We start from the raw sequence: 17,307 nt of genomic DNA on the forward strand, positions 1-17,307 counted from the left end.
AAATAAAAATAAACTTTGGGAGTTATATTCAATTAAAATCTTGAATAAATTATTATAATAATTTAAACCTCAAACTTAAGTAATTGTATCGATTTACACTCTCATCCAAATTTCATTTTTTAAAAAAACTAGTGCGAAACTTATAATTTGTATTAATTAAACTCCTAAATTTTCATAACTGAATCAATTTATATCATTTATTATGATTACTTTTGAAAATCATTTGTATCTCTTCTCACATCCACGTAGACTTCTTCCAATGTTAGTTTTATAAAGTGGACGAATATAATTGATGCATAGGTGATTCTTAAAGGAAATGTTAACTAAGAGTCTAAATTAAATTACTCATGAAAATTTAAGAGTTCAATTGATACAATTACAAGTCTCACATGATGTTTTTCTAAATAGAATAAAATAAAGGATGTAAATTAATATTCTTATAGAAGTTTAAATTTTTAATTGATAAACTGTGGGAGTTTAGGGCATACGTTGTTATTTTCTTTAAAAGATGTTCAAAAAACTAGTTGAAGAATAGTCTAAAGTAATGGGATGGAATAAATTTAAGGGAAATTATTTCAAATGGTAAAATTGTTGAAAATATTTACAAGATATAGAAAAATTTTAAAATTATCAATGATAGATGTTGATAGACATATTGATAGTTCTAAAATTTTGTTATATTTTGTAAATATTTTGGTTCATTTTTTATATCTAAAAATAGTCCTAAATTTAAAATAAAAATACGCACATATAATTTTTATAAATAAAAGAAATATGCTGTTTGGATTTTTTCAATTCAACAACTAATTTTAAGTGAATTCAATTTAAGCTTTTATTTATTGAAACTCAATTCAACTTAAATTGTATCAGAGGATCGGATTGATGAAAAAATTTCAAGTCATTTAAATTGTTTGAACATCCCTCTCAAGAAATCATACCACTGTCATATTTTCGAGTTATAAAAGGCGTTTTCTTGTTTTTATAAGGTAAGTTGTTGTGCTTGTGGGCGTTATTTTGAATCTTCCTATTAATAAGTTGGAATGTAATTATGATTTTAAAAAATTACTTGTTTTTAGATGAGTTAGCCTAAAATAAATAACATCTATTTAAGTTAGTCTAGTGTGTAATTTAATTAAATTAAAAATTTGTAATGAAAGTTGATATCACATAATACTTTTTTTTTAATATCCCAATTAACTTACAATTAATTTTAGGAAGCAATCTGTTTGACCATACAATATTTAAGTATCAACAAATTATTGGATATTAAATCTTAACCCCAGTTAGCACAAGTTTCGTGACACATCGATGAACTCTTAATGTGACGTTTTCTTTAAAAATTATGAATTTTGAGTGGAAATTTGAACCCAGGACCCGAGAGCGACCTATAAGGGTAGAGAGGAAGCGGTTAGGCAAAGAAAGAAATCATTGAATGGCTGGAGGTAGGAACGGGCCAAGCCCATTTGTGTGATTGTGAGGACCTTCGAAACTGAATCTACTGGCAGCCAGCAGGCGAGATCTCAACGACTCTGTCTTCTTCTTCCTTTTGCAGTGAGTTTCCCATTACTGATTTCCTTCTTTCTTTCTGTTTCCCTTTTATGCCATTTTTGTCTCTGTAATTCATACATTGATTCTCACAACACCAACAATTTCTGCGTTTGAAGTCAAATCCCTTTCTCTGTCTCCATCTCGCTCTTGCTCCTCAAGATTGACGAGATGGAGAGTTTGCCCACCACCGCCAAACCCGAAAGGCGTCCTCGATCCAAGCCTCTTCACGCCTCCAAACCCTCCATTCTTCTGGCATTCTTCTCTTGTCTTGCGTGGCTCTATGTTGCTGGCAGGTATCTTCTTCTTTTTCTTCTATTTCGTAACAATGTTGGACGGCAGAATCTGAATCCGGGATATTAAGCCACAATCATACGGCACTTTCATTCTTGGGTCGTTTAGGCAGAATTGGATCTTCTTGTTGCATCCGATTATTTTTTCAATTGCAATTTTTGCATGATCTTATGATCAACAGGAAATGCATTCCCCGGGTGAGGTAGAGAGAGGGAGAAAATTGATTGTTAGGATTGCGGTATTCTATTGCATTTCACTTGACTTTTGCTTATAAATTCGTATATTCTGCTTATTGTTGGTCTGGTTTCTTCAGGCTCTGGCAAGATGCAGAAAATAGGAAAATACTTGCTAGTCTTTTACAGAAGAACGCATCCCAGGTATATTAGTTATGAGTACTTTCTCAATTCTGGGAGAAATATACTGGAATTGCTGCCAATTTTTGCATCTCTTTTAATTGAGTCGAAATTTTGAACGAGGACCGAACGTGTATTAGTTAATAGCTAGTATCCGATATTTCTATTTCTACATGTAATCGTTTTCCTCCACATCCAGCCATTAGTTTGCCATGTATCTGTAGATTTTGTATTCATTTTTTTAGCATGGAACCGTTAATCCATTAGAATTCTGCCATCGTGTGCAGAGACCCGTGATTTTGAGCGTTGAAGATAAGCTGCAAGTCCTGGGTTGCAAGTATGTGCCTAATTCTCCTTTCTTGATTCTCATATGAAACCTGATCTTTGTTTTATAATTTTTTTTAAACGATCTCCTACGTCGTTATTGTGAGAGTTAGACTTCTGTTTCCTTTTCATTCTTTATATAATTTGTTTTCACTTACTTAGTTACTAATGTAAATACCAATCTTAATGTTTTACATATTATTGAATTGATAATTGTATATAATTTTATTAAGAGATTTGGAGAGAAGGATTGCGGAAGTTGAGATGGATTTAACATTAGCAAAGAGTCAAGGGTACCTGAAGAATCAACTGCGACAAAGTGGATCTTCTTCTGACCCTGGTCGTAAGCTCCTTGCGGTTATCGGTGTTTATACAGGATTTGGAAGTCGACTAAGGCGGAATGTATTCAGAGGATCTTGGATGCCAAAAGGTCAGTCAAGTTTTAAATATTATTTGATTGGGGGTGTAAACAACTTAGAACTTCATTTCAGATGACATTTGTATTACCTTATTGTACTTAACTCTTCCAGTGGTCTCAATCTTTTGTTCTCATTTGTTTTGCTTTCCAAATCTAGAATGATCAAGGTTCTATCAAGTATCAGAAAATTTGAGCTAACAAAGCTCCATTTGAGTATTCAGCTCAACTCAAATAAACAGTAATTATAATTCTAATATTCTCTAGGAATAATCCATATATTATACTTAAATTATACAAGATCTAGCATGCCCATGGTACCATATATTATACTTAAATTATTCAGCTCAACTCAAATAAACAGTAATTATAATTCTAATATTCTCTAGGAATAATCCATATATTATACTTAAATTATACAAGATCTAGCATGCCCATGGTACCAAATGGTCTGTGACTGGTTTTGTTGATATTGACATTTTTCCTCGGAAATGAAAGACTTCCTCCTAGGGGCCTGTAATAGGTGGGCAGAGAGAATGAGATCCCCTTCCAATTCAACCTGGTTTATTAAACAGGATTAGGGGAGAAAAAAGAGGGGAAGGGCCATGTTTCACATAAAATAAATCTTGAGAGTGATGCTTGATTTCAACAAAAGAAACTTATCATATTTGCGATGCAGAAACTTTTTCTTTTAAAGATATACTAAAGTATTAATAGGGGAATGTTTTCTCTGCTAGAATATTGAATCTTGTAAAATCACTTGTAAATGTTTCAATATTTGGAGAAATATTGACTGGTTTAATTTCTGGAATGTGAGCGTGAACATGTAATTAATGACTTTTGGCATTTATAGGTGATGCATTGAAAAAGTTGGAGGAAAGAGGGGTGGTCATACGCTTTGTTATTGGTCGGAGGTTTTCCTTTCTTCTTTCAACTCTATTTTCATATCAATGTTCTTCACTTCCATTTTGATGACATTGTGTTTTTCATCTCTTTGTTGTTATGTGTCATAGCTATTTTGTGTACTTGTCCTGTCATAACTTTATTGATTTGGCATTGGCAGCGCAAATCGAGGTGATAGCTTAGACCGCAATATTGACAAGGAAAATGATTCAACCAAGGACTTCTTGATACTTGTATGTTATCGAAGTTCTAGCCTTACGTATATCACCTGTTCCAATCACTTAGAATTAGCAAAGACTTTCAACTCAACTTTTTGGTTCATGGTTCTCTTGTGCTTGCATGTTCTCTTGTTTCCATTGAGGACTAGAATCTAGACACTATCGTCCATAGATGGTTTGCCTAGGAGTATATGTGTTGTTATCCTACAGAATATAGAATTATTAATTTATATCACGCCACGAATTGTTTGGCAATTCTCTCAACATATGTTCCCTATATTTTGTAGGAAGGTCATGAAGAAGCTGACGAAGAGTTACCTAAAAAGGCCAAGTTCTTTTTCAGTACAGCAGTTCAAAATTGGGATGCAGAATTTTATGTGAAAGTCGATGACAACATTGACCTTGATCTTGGTTGATCATCTAATCAACAACCTCTATTTCTAAGAAATTTATTTTTCATGGCTTGATGATTAATTGAAACTATTTTTTGGCCAAGTAGAGGGTTTAATTGGGCTTTTTGAACATCGTCGTGGTCAAGATGGTACTTACGTTGGATGCATGAAATCTGGAGATGTGATTGCTGAAGAGTATGAACTCTATTCCATTTTTATTATAAAATGCATGTGGATGTATAAATTCTATTCTCCAACTTCTACTTTTTAAATTGATCGAAGAAATTTTTTTCACCTACTTAAGTTTCATGTTTTTTATAGTAAAGATTCTTCATTCTTTGTTTTCGCAAGGTCAAGATTTTATGGTACTCGTGGTTTTGTTGATTAAACCTCTCCTCTCATCTGTTGAAATGCTATGTTTTTTTTCCCAGAGGAAAGCAGTGGTATGAACCTGAATGGTGGAAGTTTGGAGATGAGAAATCGTATGTGTAATCTAGCTTCAGGATGGAGACATGAAGAAATTTTGTAATTATGTTCTTCAAATATATTGAATACTACCTGGACTGCAGGTGTAAAACGTGACCAATTTTTGCATCCTTTAGGTACTTCCGGCATGCATCTGGTGCGCTTATTATCCTCTCCAAGAATTTGGCTCAGTATATTAATATTAACAGGTAATTTCAATAACTCGATTCCAGAAGATGGTTTACTCAATCAAAGGAATATCCCATGCTCGGAAGTCCAGGATTCCAATCTTAGTTTATTCCTAGACGATTTAATGCTAAATGAATATTCTTTTTTATCTCAAATCATCTTTTTCCGGTAGAATTATCATCAACAAATTGACAGCCTTCTTTTAACTTTCTGATTTTCCTTGTGAAAACCAGGAAATAAACTCTCACGTGCAAAATTATACTCCTTTAAGACAAATTAGCCCCATCAATTTGAATGTGGTATTCTGCTATATAATTATAAAAGATTCTTATTATTGAAATTTCTCATGAATTTTTCAGATTAACTCCTAGAATCTATTTCTTGCTTATGTCGTGTATTATAATTATCCTGCATCTGAAAGCTTTATTAAATGTTTGTGTCATTTGCAGTGCATCTTTGAAGACTTATGCACATGACGATATATCAGTGGGGTCATGGATGATTGGTCTCCAGGCTACTCATATAGATGATAATCGACTGTGCTGCAGTAGTGTTAGACAAGGTGAATGTGCCTCCATTCCATTATTGTGGTGGTTGTTTTTTCTCATATTTCTACCACATTGTTTAGAATACTACATTTAAAACTTGATGAGAGCGGATCAAGGTGCTCTGGTGCATATTTTTCTACTCATCATCCACCCAAAATCTTTGCCTTTAGTTTCTGGTCATTTTTCATGACTACCCTACGGGCACATTGGAAAATGGAAAACTCAACTAGAAACGGATATATGATAATAACTTCATTTACTTTTTATAAATTAGTTTTGGACTAAATTTGCAAATTTGTTTCTAATGTTTAAAGCATTTTTTAAAAAATCTGACCTTGTTCTTCTAAAACATTTTTTCTAATGTTTCAGTTCATTTCAATCAAATCCTTCTGTAAAGACGAGGTTAGAGTTACGCGGATATAGAATGAAAAATTGATGAAGAGAATCTCCGTTTTATGTAATTTGCTGCTCACTGCTCAAAAACTCATTTTTATCTTTCTATTAATCTGAAGTTCCTCCTTAGATCTCCTCTTTTTTACTCCCTTCCTCTCCTTGCCTGGGTCTCGCTCGATCCATTATTCTCTGCTTCTCTCCCACTCAAGGATCTTACTCATTCCATAAAAGTCTCTCGTTTACTCAATCTGTTGCTTATCTTTCTTTGGTGAAGTAGCAATTAGGGAAAATAAGAATAGTATGAGTTAAGTGGCTGGTCAAATGCAACATCATACGTCTATCGGTTTGCGTTTGTATTATTCTTTTTTAATGGAAGGGTTGAAATGAAATAATGATACAATAACAGAACAGGATACTAGAAGTTTATAAGAATAGAGACAAAATCATAACACGTTTATAAACCTTGGGCACTAGTTGTTTATGAAGTTTACTTCACCAGTTGGAATTATTAATTGCCCAGTTCACAGCAAGAAGGTAATTTTTGGTTTATGATTATCAACACTTATGCCACTAATGGACATGTTCTTTTTTTCAGACAAGGTGTGTTCCGTGGTTTAATTGATCCAGAATAACCGAGAGCGTTAGTTTATCTGGACATTCAGCTAATTTTGCGGAGCTTAGACAATTCTTTTGCTACAGTTTAATGTGCCTGAGTTTATTTACCCTCCAGCTGAGCTGATGCGGGGGAATCTCGACGTGTTCACTAGATTCCTCTTCTCGGATGCTGAGGTACACAGCAATTTTTTTTTTTTTTTTCTTGGGATAATAGTGTCAGGTTGACTGAACTGAATGCCCTCTTGTTAATATTAGAAAGTAAAAAATTAGTTTGATACGTGTGATGGATATATTGAAATATCACAGTTCTTTTGTCCCTTTTCTTTTCTTACTCATAAACATTTCTTTCTTCTTTCTGAAGAGAAGAGTTCTGTCTTCAAATAAAATGTTATATTGGCATGATGCTACTGTTACGTTTACAATCATTACTTCAATTCATAGGACTGGGTTTGCCATGCGAGATTGAGTGGAATGTGGCCTATATGGAACCAACTAGTTAGTTCGAGTCCAAGAGATGAAGTTTTCTGTTTCAAGTATCAAACTTTTAAGAATGTTATCACTTTATGGAAAACATAAGCTGTTCATAATTTTCTTGTCCGAGTCCAAGAGATCATTGTTTCTTGTTCTTTCTTCTCTTATGAAAAAAAAAAATGTTCGGCAATCATTTTTGGTTTCTTGTTCTCTACAATTTTTATTGAAATTGTAAAAAACACCTTTGAACTTTGTAATATGTTTAAAAAATATTCTTATACTTTTAAAAGTTGCAATATTATCCTTAAACTTTTATAAGCAGTTCAAAAATATCCTTGGAATAAAAGTTTGTTAGAATTTGGATGGGAATTGAGATGTGAAATGGTGACATAGGGGGTGTTTGGCTCAATAACATGAGTTAAGTTGAGTTGAGTTGGGTTGGTATAATATACCAATTCATTGTTTGACTCACCAACTTTAAATATTGGTGGAGTTGAGTTGGTTTTACCAACTCACCCCAACTTTCCATTCTTTTAATGTTTTCAAAGGCTCCGCCCATCGGCCACTGTCACACTTTGGGAACTAACTCCAACCTTTGACGACCACCTCCAATGACAGCTCTGATGACCAGTTTCGGGCTTCGATAGCCACCTTCGATGACAACTCCAGCGACGAAATTTGGGCTTCGACAACCACTTGAGATGACAGTTCCGACGATTAACTCTGGGGTCCAACAACCTTCACGTGACCAACTTCGACAACCAATTATCGACTCTAGTAACCACCTCCCATGACAACTCCAACGACCACCTTCGACTACCAATTTCGACGACCAATTTTAGGCTCCGACAACAAACTTTGATGACCAAATCCGATAACCACTTTTGTAGGCTCCGACCACTACCTTCGACTACAAACTTCAAAGAAATTCACCTTCGATTACCACCGTTGAGCGAGCAGCTCTAACGACCAACTCGGGGCTTCTACAACCACCTCCACTGACAAATTTCAACAACCAACTCTAATACCACCTTCATGCAACTAACTTCGAGCTCCGACAACCACCTCTGACTACAAACTTCGGCGAAAATCATCTTCGATGATCAATTTCGACGACCACCTTCGCCCGACTAACTTTGGGCATCAAAAATCACCTCCGATGACAAACTTCGACAACCAACTCCAATACCACCTCATATGACCAATTTTAGGCTCCGACAACAACCTTTGATTACAAATTCTAGCGAAAATCATCTATTGACAATCACTTTCGACTATTACAAGACTGATGATTGTTAAGTATGTTGTAGGATTGTTGATTATATAAAAAATGGTATTTTGTCTACACTAAGTTTACATAAAAATTTGTAATTTTTTTTATTCAATTGAAATCACATATCAAATGAGAGTTGAGAATATTTAGACGAAAAGTATGTAACATATAACAAAAAAGACCATAAAATGAAAAGAAAAAAAAATCTTGAAACATTTTCCGACAATAATTAGTGAAAAAAAAGATATTTATTTTCTGATGATCCTCTAAATTTAGAGGAATTGAATGAGAAATTGTTGAAATTTGGTGACATTCGATTGCTAAGATGATGGAAGAGATTTAATAAAAATATTCATGATATAGTAAAAATATAGAGTAACAACGAGAAGAGAAGAAGATGATGATGATAATGAAATTCATAGAGAAAAATTAGAAATAAAAATTTGTGATTTTTCTTTGATTTCTCATTTGTAATGGATTAATTGTTGTTCATTGTCAAAAAAAGAAAAAGAGAATTAAAAAATCAAAAAAAAAATTGTAATACATATTTTATTCAAACAAAGATGTGTAAAATTATTGAAATAAAAAATTTTGAAAATAAAAATAATAATCATAAAAGCATATTATTGAAAGTTCAAAAAACTGCATCATACTCTAGACATATGAACTCAACTCTTACTCCAGATATATAAACTCATCAAATAACTCTGCATCTCAAATAGATATATATGAACTCTACTGACATGTGAATTCCAAACATTATATCTAAACTCAGCGTCCCGAATAACCCCATAGAATGAAAATTTGAATCACCACATTGTTCTAAGTTATCTCCACACAATTCTAAATCTCGATTTTTATTCAAAATATTAAAGGATTTGTACTCTAAGATTAGTTTTGAAATGTTTATGAACGTTGAAGGGTAATATCGTAACTTTTAAAGGTATAGGTGTATTTTTTAAACAAAAAAGAAAATCCAAGAATATTTGTTATAATTTAACCTTAGAATTGATTTTGAAAATATTTTTGAGATATTTATGTAGTGCATTTTATGGGTTAAAAAATGGTTTCAGTTATGTTACGGAAAAAGTGGGAAACAACAACCAAAGTACGTTTGACAAACTTTTCTTAAAAACAAAAACTATTACCATGTTTCTCAGAAATTGAAAACAAAAATCTAGAATGTGGACCAAACGACTTCAGCCATTCCAATTTAATAAGTACTAACAACCTATGAAATATTTTGAAACAAAATTAGGATAAGTATATAATAAAAATTAAGAAGTTCATGGTTCAAATTCTCTAATCATATATATCTAAGATATTTAGTAATAGATCTACTGTCGTTTTGCTTCACATTCCTATAGATTGCTGCAGACAAATTCAAACTTACAAACAGATTAGTTTCTAAATAACGATAGAAAATTGAAAACGAAGATATTGGTTTAAATTATTAGTTTTGTTCTAAACCTTCGCGTTGTCTATTAAGAGCTTAAGTTCCAATGAATTTTTCGTGCTATATTAGAAAATTTTCTCAAGTTTTATAAGCTTTCATTTTTGTTTTGGCTATTTATATTTGAAATATAAAATTGATTTATGGGAGATAAAAATTCAGAACTAAAGAAGGGTAAAGAATGAAAGTGTATTGAATTATATCGAACTTCGAACTATTAAACTTTGTATTTCGAATGGAAGTTGCTTGCCCAAGGTTGTACAAGTGGATGATGAATTCAGTAAAACACAGCCAATGAAATAGGTAATGCACAGAACATCCAGTTACAGTCAGTCATCTCTTAAGAAGAGATTTGAAATGACCCTTCAAGTACTTAAAAAACAGATCATTCATATTTCTTTCACTTGCATTAAGAAACGAGAAATTTCATCAGAAACCATTAGTTCATCAATTTCATGGCTTCCATTTTGGAAGCCAGCCACACATGAAACATTTCCCAATTCTAGCCAACGGTCAGGCCAGTCCAACCAAGAATAAATTTTAAGGAATATGAAACGAAAAGTAGAATAACACACTAACAATGCAGGTTGTTGAATGACGACCGACAAGACTTGCCAAATAATTTAAGTAAAATGCATGATATTAGAGGTTAAGGCAAAGGCAAAGCCAATGGAGAAGATTAACTTAATGGGATCTTCCTCATGAATTTAATCGGATCTTCCTCATTGCCATAATTCACAGCGCTTCAAGCATCCACCTTGGCTGCAGCCGATGCGTAGCTCACACTGCTGTCTCTCATCAATTTGCATTGACTTGATTGTTCATATCGAAGGAATTTGATCTTTATTTTTGTGGAGTTGTGCTTCAACATCTGGTGGAACAAAACCATTTCATAATCAGATTCAGAGGATGCAGCAGAACTAAAATTATAAACCAAAAATTGAGATCACGAGAAGCCATGTTATCCAAAACAAAACTGTGTGTCAACTCAGAACATATATAATATGCACGACTTCAAGATACATTATGTGTAGAAACACAATGCCTCGGATCAATTACCTTCAAATCATTCAAATTTTATATTATCCCTGCTATTTTCATAAGCAAAGAAATTTGAATGGACTGACAACTGTGAGTCAAACTGCATCAACTATGCTTCAAAGGACAAGTCAAAAATCATGATATACACGCCCAACGATTCTAAAGTTAATCAAACATAAATCAAACTAATATCCATTTCGTCAGTCCAGTGATCCTCAGCAAGACTAGACAATGTTCAAGATTCTAACTAACATCTACGGATGATATATTTGTACATGTATTCAATATATCTAGAACCCCAAGGAAACTTGAGCCCCTACTTTGAATCAAGAGGAAGTGACCCTGTCGAGAAATAACCAACCTCGAAAGTAGTTTCTTTGGTCGAGGATTATCCTCTCTTTTTTCTTTTTCTTTTTCTTTTTCTTTTTCAATTTTCCCCTTTTTAATCATTAGTTTTAGAGTGTTTTCAGGCACTTACATGAAGAAATACACTAATAGGGTGACGACCACAAATGGTGTTGTCATACTCCTGCAGGTACTTTTTGAATGCTTCAGGATCTCCTGTTTCTATTATATCCATGCCCATATGGTCCAGAGCTTCAATAGATTTGTATATTGCCCCATGTTTCTTGTCGTAATGCATGTAGTTGAACCTAAAGAGCAACAGGTCAGATGAAATTCAAAACAAAAATGACGGTAAATGACTTTGAAAACCAGATTCAAGAACTAAATACTTCATAAATATCCAACAGACATCAGCATAAGGACAACGAGTACAGTGATGAAATGAAAAAGAATCGCCTTATTTGCAATAAAGTAGAAAGCTATGGGTTTGTTTCTAATACACTAAACTTTATTTAACTTAGATGTGCTACATTTGAGGCACATTTAAACCTAGCCATCAAAGAGACTTCCAATCAAGAAGCACCACCGTTCGTATCACTAGTTGAGTTGAGAGACGCACTTGTAGATGACCCCAAATTCAAGCAGAATATAAAAAACTAATTTGCACTCCAGGCCTTTGTATGATAACTAAGATCGTTAGAAAGCACTAATAAGCTATCAAAATCAAGCCGAAAGGGTGATAAACCTCACTAAACTTATGGCTATATTATAGGACATATCATATAGTTCTCAAAATGGATAATGCTATTATCTAAGATAGTGACTGGAACATACCGAGACCCCCAGTGACAAAAATCTGAGGATACAGAGAAGAAATTTTTTGGATCATCCACATATTTAGCAAGCAGGCGTCCATACATGGCTTCACTATCTTCCGAAAGTGCACCAACTAAAATGGGTACAACTTTCACTGAATACCTGCATGATTGCCTTGTTATCAGTACGAGTAGGTCTCTAGAAAACAAAAAAAACAGAACCAAAAAAAAAAAAAACAGTATGTACCCCTCAAATACTTTGGCAAGATATGGCAAGTGCATTTCCATGCTATGTTCAGCTTCATCAACATGCATATCCATCAATTCAAATTTTCCTGTAGCTTTTAGCTCCTCGATGACTGCCAGAGCAAATGAAACATAAAGAAATTTAGGGAACAGTCACAAATAAATAAGCCATCAGGCAATGGATAAATTTAGGGATTAAAATGAAGTCCCAAATTCCCATGAATGCAAGACCATGCACAGTAATCTAACCACAGCTGGAAAAATAATAATAATAATAATTCTTAAAAGAAAAAACTTGAAAATCAGAATACCTTCCAAATCAATGGGAAGGTCCCCCACAGGAGTCTGGTAAATAGTGGCTGTTGAAAGAGCACATTTTGGTGTATAATAGTGGTGAGATGGACCAAGAAGAAAGATCCTAGAACTGCAAACATCAGCATATGGTATATTAGCAATAAGCTACTTACTAATATAATAAACAAATCAATAGCTTTTTGGGAGATGATTTTAGAATATGGCATTTCAATTAATGAAGGTTTGTCAAACGAACTGTTTTTACAACAGCTTTCTATTTTTGCTTTCAAAAATGTTTTTAGGAGTTGCGATAAGACGGTCACTTTTAAAAACAGTTGTCTAGACATGTTCGACATATTTTCACTGTATTTTATTAAAAAACATATATGTTTTGGAAAGAGTTCACATACAAGCTCTAAAACTTAAACACCAAGTGGCATACAGAATTTGTTGTGTTAGACTAAGAGAAGTGATTGAAAGGGAGATAAACCCACATGTTTGTTGGATCGATGTTACCAAATGCATAGGCAGCAGCACGTCCTGAATATGAATAACCAGCATGCCTGTAGTTCCACGGCAAACCAAATGCATCAAAATGGTTACATTTTAAATTTTCTTGAGAACTTTTCTTACAGCAACTTACGGAGCAATTACACCACGTACATCCGGGGATTTAGACAGGCCTGAAGCCCTCAACCATCCATCAAGCTCCTCTGCGAGTTTCTTAGCTAGAAGGAGAAGAAAAAAAAGAAGAAAGAAAATTCACACACCATAACTTATCATCCATTTAATTCCACAAAGTATAAAAGACTACAATATCAAAGAAAAGAAACCCAAACACGAACCTCCTCACTATGTCAGAAACTCACACATACATGAGCAATAAAACATTCTTCCAATTTTTTGGTGTTGTATATTTAAGCTTGCATACAGCAATGTTCGTCCATTAATCATAACCTCAAGCACGTGAGGATATTTCGGATCAAAATGGGGGGAAGGCTTTAACTCCTCGTATTTTGAATTAAAGTTTAAGCTTCCTCCAAGTATGACTCAACACATTAGAGGTATGATTAAATATTACTCAGTTACATTCAGATTTCAAGGACACCTTTTTTCTGGCTATAGTGGAAGTAACTCAAACTCCAAATATTAAGGCACTGTAAGATGATAAAATTTTATTAAGGACGAATAGAAACTACGCCCTAAACTCATAAACCTTCAAATATGAAATTCAGCCAATATCAATAATCCAACCCATCTCACTCTAAACCGGGTCCAAATTTGAAGTTCTAATTTTATCTCTCTCCCCCCCTTTTTCTTCTCGTGAAATTAGCAGCACGACAGTAAAATCAATACTTCACAACTGAATTAAAGTACCCCCACAGTATACTACCAATAAAATCCGACTACTCAAACATATCATAAGCAGTGTGTCATGTAAAGTTTAATCCATGAACTTCTACAAACTTCCTACCGCAGCTGGGGAAGCCACAAAAATCTCGCTTGCGTTCCAATTGAATCAAAAAATTTTAAAACTTTCAATTTCCTCCTTCTGCATTCAGGAAAAAAAATGCCCCAGAACGAAAAATTCACACTGATCTTCCAGAAATTCGCGCCAGTTTCGTTAAGGCTTTCCAAAACCAAACATATATCAAATTGAAAAATTCTAATAACTAAAACATTTTCAAAGAAAACAAAGTGAAGAATTCGAAAGAAACCGACCTAAGACGTGCATGCACATAAGGAGAGAGTAAGAGAAGACGACTTACAATTGTCGGTGTACCAAGAACCGGCATGAGATGCTCTTCTAATTTTCTCCATAACAGCAACTAAGATCAAATTGAAACAAAACGAGAAAAAGGATCAGAGAATTAAACAGAAACACAGTAGTGAGTGAAAGAAGATAGAATGAAGACGAACTGAAGTTGTATGTTGTTCTACTTCTACTGGGTAATCTTCGAGAATGAGGAAGAGGGGAATCAGAAAGAGAATCGAAAAGAATATAAAATAGACAATCGCTCTTAAAAATTATTCTGATTTCTGAGTCCTTACGCAACTTCCCCAATTTTTCAATTTTCAATTTTCAATTTCCCCGATTCCGCCGCTCCGATAATTACGTCAACTTTTCGGCTCTTTGCTTCACTTTGGGCCGAACTTAGGGAGGCCCATTTTGTATAATATTTTCTTAATTTTGTTTTATTTCAGCAATTTTTTTCTAAAATTTATTTGATTAATATTTCTTTATTTAATAGATCGTAATCTTTTTCTTTTTGGATTCCAATTTTATTTAGCTTTACTAATCAAAGGTGATTTACTTTCTTAACCTAATGTTATTAAATCTTTTTAATTCCTTGTTAAATTGAATATAAATTCAATTTAGATAATGGTTTAGATTTTTTATTTTTAAAAAAGATCCTGATTAAGATTGATTAGTAATAGAGATATATTCAAATAATTGAAGTATATATCTTTTCCTGAAAGGTTAACAATTCGAATATCTCATATATCTCTATGTTTTTGTTTGGACTTACAAAATAAAATAATAGAGAGATGTTGTGTAACAATTCGAATATCTCATATATCTTTATGTTTTTGTTTGGACTTACAAAATAAAATAATAGAGAGTAGTTGTGCTTCACTTATCTCTCTTCCTTTTCAATCTTTTGCTTCACTTATCTCTCTTCCTTTTCAATCTTTTGTTCCTTTATTGATGTTCATAATATCAAATTTCATATTGCATTTTTGTTACATATAATTAAAATATAGTCCCTACCCCTTTCTCTCTATATATAATCCCTACTTATATTTTTCTTAAAAGTTTCGGGGTTTTTTTTGTTGTTGATTAAATGATTTTAATGAATTATAATAATTATGAGTTCGCATTTTTTTAATGTTTAAAAGAAATTGATCAAATACAATGATGTTAGTTTTAAATTTGGGTCAAACTTAGCATAGTTAAAATATCATAGTATATTGATTTTATTATCTACCTCGAAATCAAAAATTCGATCCCTTATCTCACATGTAAAAATATAAAGTTTGATTTCGTCAGAGTGTTTTAAATTTTCAAATCTTGCATTAAAGCATTAAATAAATAAATGTTATTGTTGGTATATGGATGAAAATCGTTTATTTATACTCATCACCTCCTTCCTCGTGTTCTCTCTTTTCTAATCTATGGCGTAACCTAACATAATGCTCTTTTTTTTTTTTTTTTGGTTTCGGCTTCAATACCCTCCTAATCCTCTCTATTTTATTCATCTAACCAGTCAACTCATCTTGAAGTTACTTTGAGTTGAGTTGAAAGAACCAATTTGAAAATAACTTTTATATATACCCTTGTTTTTTTCATGTTAATATACTCTATAAATTTGGTAATGCATGTGTTTTTTTCTTTTCTCTTCTAGTTGTCCTTAAAAATTTGACTCAAATTCTCGACGTGTTTCCTTTCTTGTGTATTAATTTGATTCAAATTCTTAACATATTTCCTTTCTTGTATATTAAATTCAAGCGTATAAACTCGCGTCTAGCTACTACCAACATAACGACATTTGTTTAAAACAACTTCGTTTCCAAACTTTTAAAAGTCTAGTAGCATTTTTTAAATGTGTGCTAACTATTTATGTCTATATAGTAATAGTAAGGATATTCTTGAACCTATTGTTTACGGCAATATAGTATAATATCAATTTAATTTTAAAACGCAAATTCTCTGTTGTTTTTTTTTTTTTCTTTTTTGAAATGTTAAAAGAATTTGTATTAATAAATCTTTTTAAAAATTTGGGTGGTCTATCTTGACCAGTATCAACCAATAAATTTTAATAAACTGGTCAAAACTGTTCAAATCAGTCGAATCGAACCGATCTAGACTAAAGGAAAACCGACGAAGGTTTTTCAGTGGAAGCGAGGATTGTTCCCATTTTAGTTTTTACAAAATTTATAAATATTATAGATCAGGAAAAAATATGAATTAAGAAACATAAATTGCAACATACTTTAAAGGGAAATAGGGATGAGAGAATTTTTCTTAGAGAGAACTTTTCTCTCTAAATCCAGAGGAAGAAGATGAAGAATTCATTCAACCCATTGAACTACTGCATGTCTTGGTCAGAGAAAATTAGGGGGGCGAGTTGTAACTATTCCCTTTAATTAAATTAAAAATAAATTAAATTAATATATATAATAACTACCTTATTATATATATACTATATGTTATATCAAATATAACATATAACCTATAGTTTTATATTGTAGCAAATATAATATAACCTATATTTTTATTTTCTCTAACTATGTATGACATTTAATATTAATCAGATTTATACTAAAATTTAATTATATGAATCAAATATAACACAAAGGTTGGTCAATATTCTATTTAAAGCCATAAGATTTGATTACAGTGTCAAACCTTATATTTATGATCTAGATGCTTGTTTTAACCCATAGATGGATCGTTTAACTTGCAAACTTTTTGCTCTTGACCCTGTACAATGAACCCCACTGGTTAAGCCATATAGATACTTTCTTCAAGATTTCCATTTAGAAAGGCTATCTTGACATCCATTTGTCAAATTTCATAATCATAAAATGTGGTATAGATAAGCGTATTCTAATCAACATCATCATGGCAACAGAGAAGAAGGTTTCTTCATAGTCCACCCCTTCTCTCTGAGTATAACCCTTTGCCACAAGTAGACGAATCAGGAAACTCA

At 32.7% G+C, this 17,307-nt stretch overlaps 2 protein-coding genes across 6 annotated transcripts; one reads left to right on the top strand and one right to left on the bottom strand.

The window, feature by feature from the left end:
* The first annotated feature begins 1,366 nt into the window (after positions 1-1,366).
* LOC120076692 (hydroxyproline O-galactosyltransferase HPGT3-like) lies at positions 1,367-7,307 on the top strand. 3 transcript variants are annotated; one of them, XR_005481608.1, is made up of 14 exons: positions 1,370-1,551; positions 1,665-1,841; positions 2,153-2,216; positions 2,480-2,529; positions 2,750-2,946; positions 3,785-3,845; positions 3,995-4,067; positions 4,340-4,463; positions 4,552-4,639; positions 4,876-4,926; positions 5,047-5,118; positions 5,548-5,660; positions 6,635-6,828; positions 7,096-7,307. XR_005481608.1 is itself a non-coding variant. In XM_039030589.1 (13 exons), the coding sequence occupies exons 2-13, from the start codon at positions 1,717-1,719 to the stop codon at positions 6,655-6,657; spliced, it is 1,041 nt and encodes a 346-aa protein (XP_038886517.1). In that variant the 5' UTR covers positions 1,370-1,551; positions 1,665-1,716; the 3' UTR covers positions 6,658-7,040. The 3 variants fall into 3 exon arrangements, 1 of the variants encoding a protein (XP_038886517.1); XM_039030589.1 differs by lacking the exon at positions 7,096-7,307 and having other exon boundaries at positions 6,635-7,040; XR_005481609.1 differs by lacking the exons at positions 6,635-6,828; positions 7,096-7,307 and having other exon boundaries at positions 1,367-1,551; positions 4,876-4,969; positions 5,548-5,609.
* A 2,914-nt stretch (positions 7,308-10,221) lies between these two features.
* On the bottom strand, positions 10,222-14,668 carry LOC120074970 (protein MEMO1). Of its 3 annotated transcripts, none has more exons than XM_039028090.1 (9): positions 14,513-14,668; positions 14,362-14,421; positions 13,236-13,320; positions 13,087-13,155; positions 12,610-12,722; positions 12,300-12,411; positions 12,072-12,215; positions 11,371-11,545; positions 10,222-10,722 (listed from the first exon to the last, which is right to left on the bottom strand). In XM_039028090.1, exons 2-9 carry the CDS (start codon positions 14,411-14,413, stop codon positions 10,597-10,599), a joined length of 876 nt encoding a protein of 291 aa, XP_038884018.1. In that variant the 5' UTR covers positions 14,414-14,421; positions 14,513-14,668; the 3' UTR covers positions 10,222-10,596. The 3 variants fall into 3 exon arrangements, with proteins under 3 accessions (XP_038884018.1, XP_038884019.1, XP_038884020.1); XM_039028091.1 differs by having other exon boundaries at positions 14,534-14,582; XM_039028092.1 differs by lacking the exon at positions 14,513-14,668 and having other exon boundaries at positions 13,256-13,320; positions 14,362-14,412.
* Between the last annotated feature and the right edge of the window lie 2,639 nt (positions 14,669-17,307).

The sequence above is a fragment of the Benincasa hispida genome, chromosome 4 (assembly GCF_009727055.1).
Source record: "Benincasa hispida cultivar B227 chromosome 4, ASM972705v1, whole genome shotgun sequence".
In the NCBI taxonomy this organism is placed as follows: Eukaryota; Viridiplantae; Streptophyta; class Magnoliopsida; order Cucurbitales; family Cucurbitaceae; genus Benincasa; species Benincasa hispida.

Excerpts from the sequence above, each read along its gene's own strand:
- LOC120076692 (XM_039030589.1), top strand. The coding sequence starts at position 1,717 with ATGGAGAGTTTGCCCACCACCGCCAAACCCGAAAGGCGTCCTCGATCC. Across the intron at positions 4,068-4,339 it reads CCAAGGACTTCTTGATACTT|GAAGGTCATGAAGAAGCTGA; the intron begins GTATGTTATCGA and ends TATATTTTGTAG. Across the intron at positions 4,927-5,046 it reads AAGTTTGGAGATGAGAAATC|GTACTTCCGGCATGCATCTG; the intron begins GTATGTGTAATC and ends TGCATCCTTTAG.
- LOC120074970 (XM_039028090.1), bottom strand. The coding sequence starts at position 14,413 with ATGGAGAAAATTAGAAGAGCATCTCATGCCGGTTCTTGGTACACCGAC. Across the intron at positions 12,412-12,609 it reads CCTTCCCATTGATTTGGAAG|TCATCGAGGAGCTAAAAGCT; the intron begins GTATTCTGATTT and ends TTGCTCTGGCAG. Across the intron at positions 10,723-11,370 it reads CTATTAGTGTATTTCTTCAT|ATGTTGAAGCACAACTCCAC; the intron begins GTAAGTGCCTGA and ends TTGTTCCACCAG.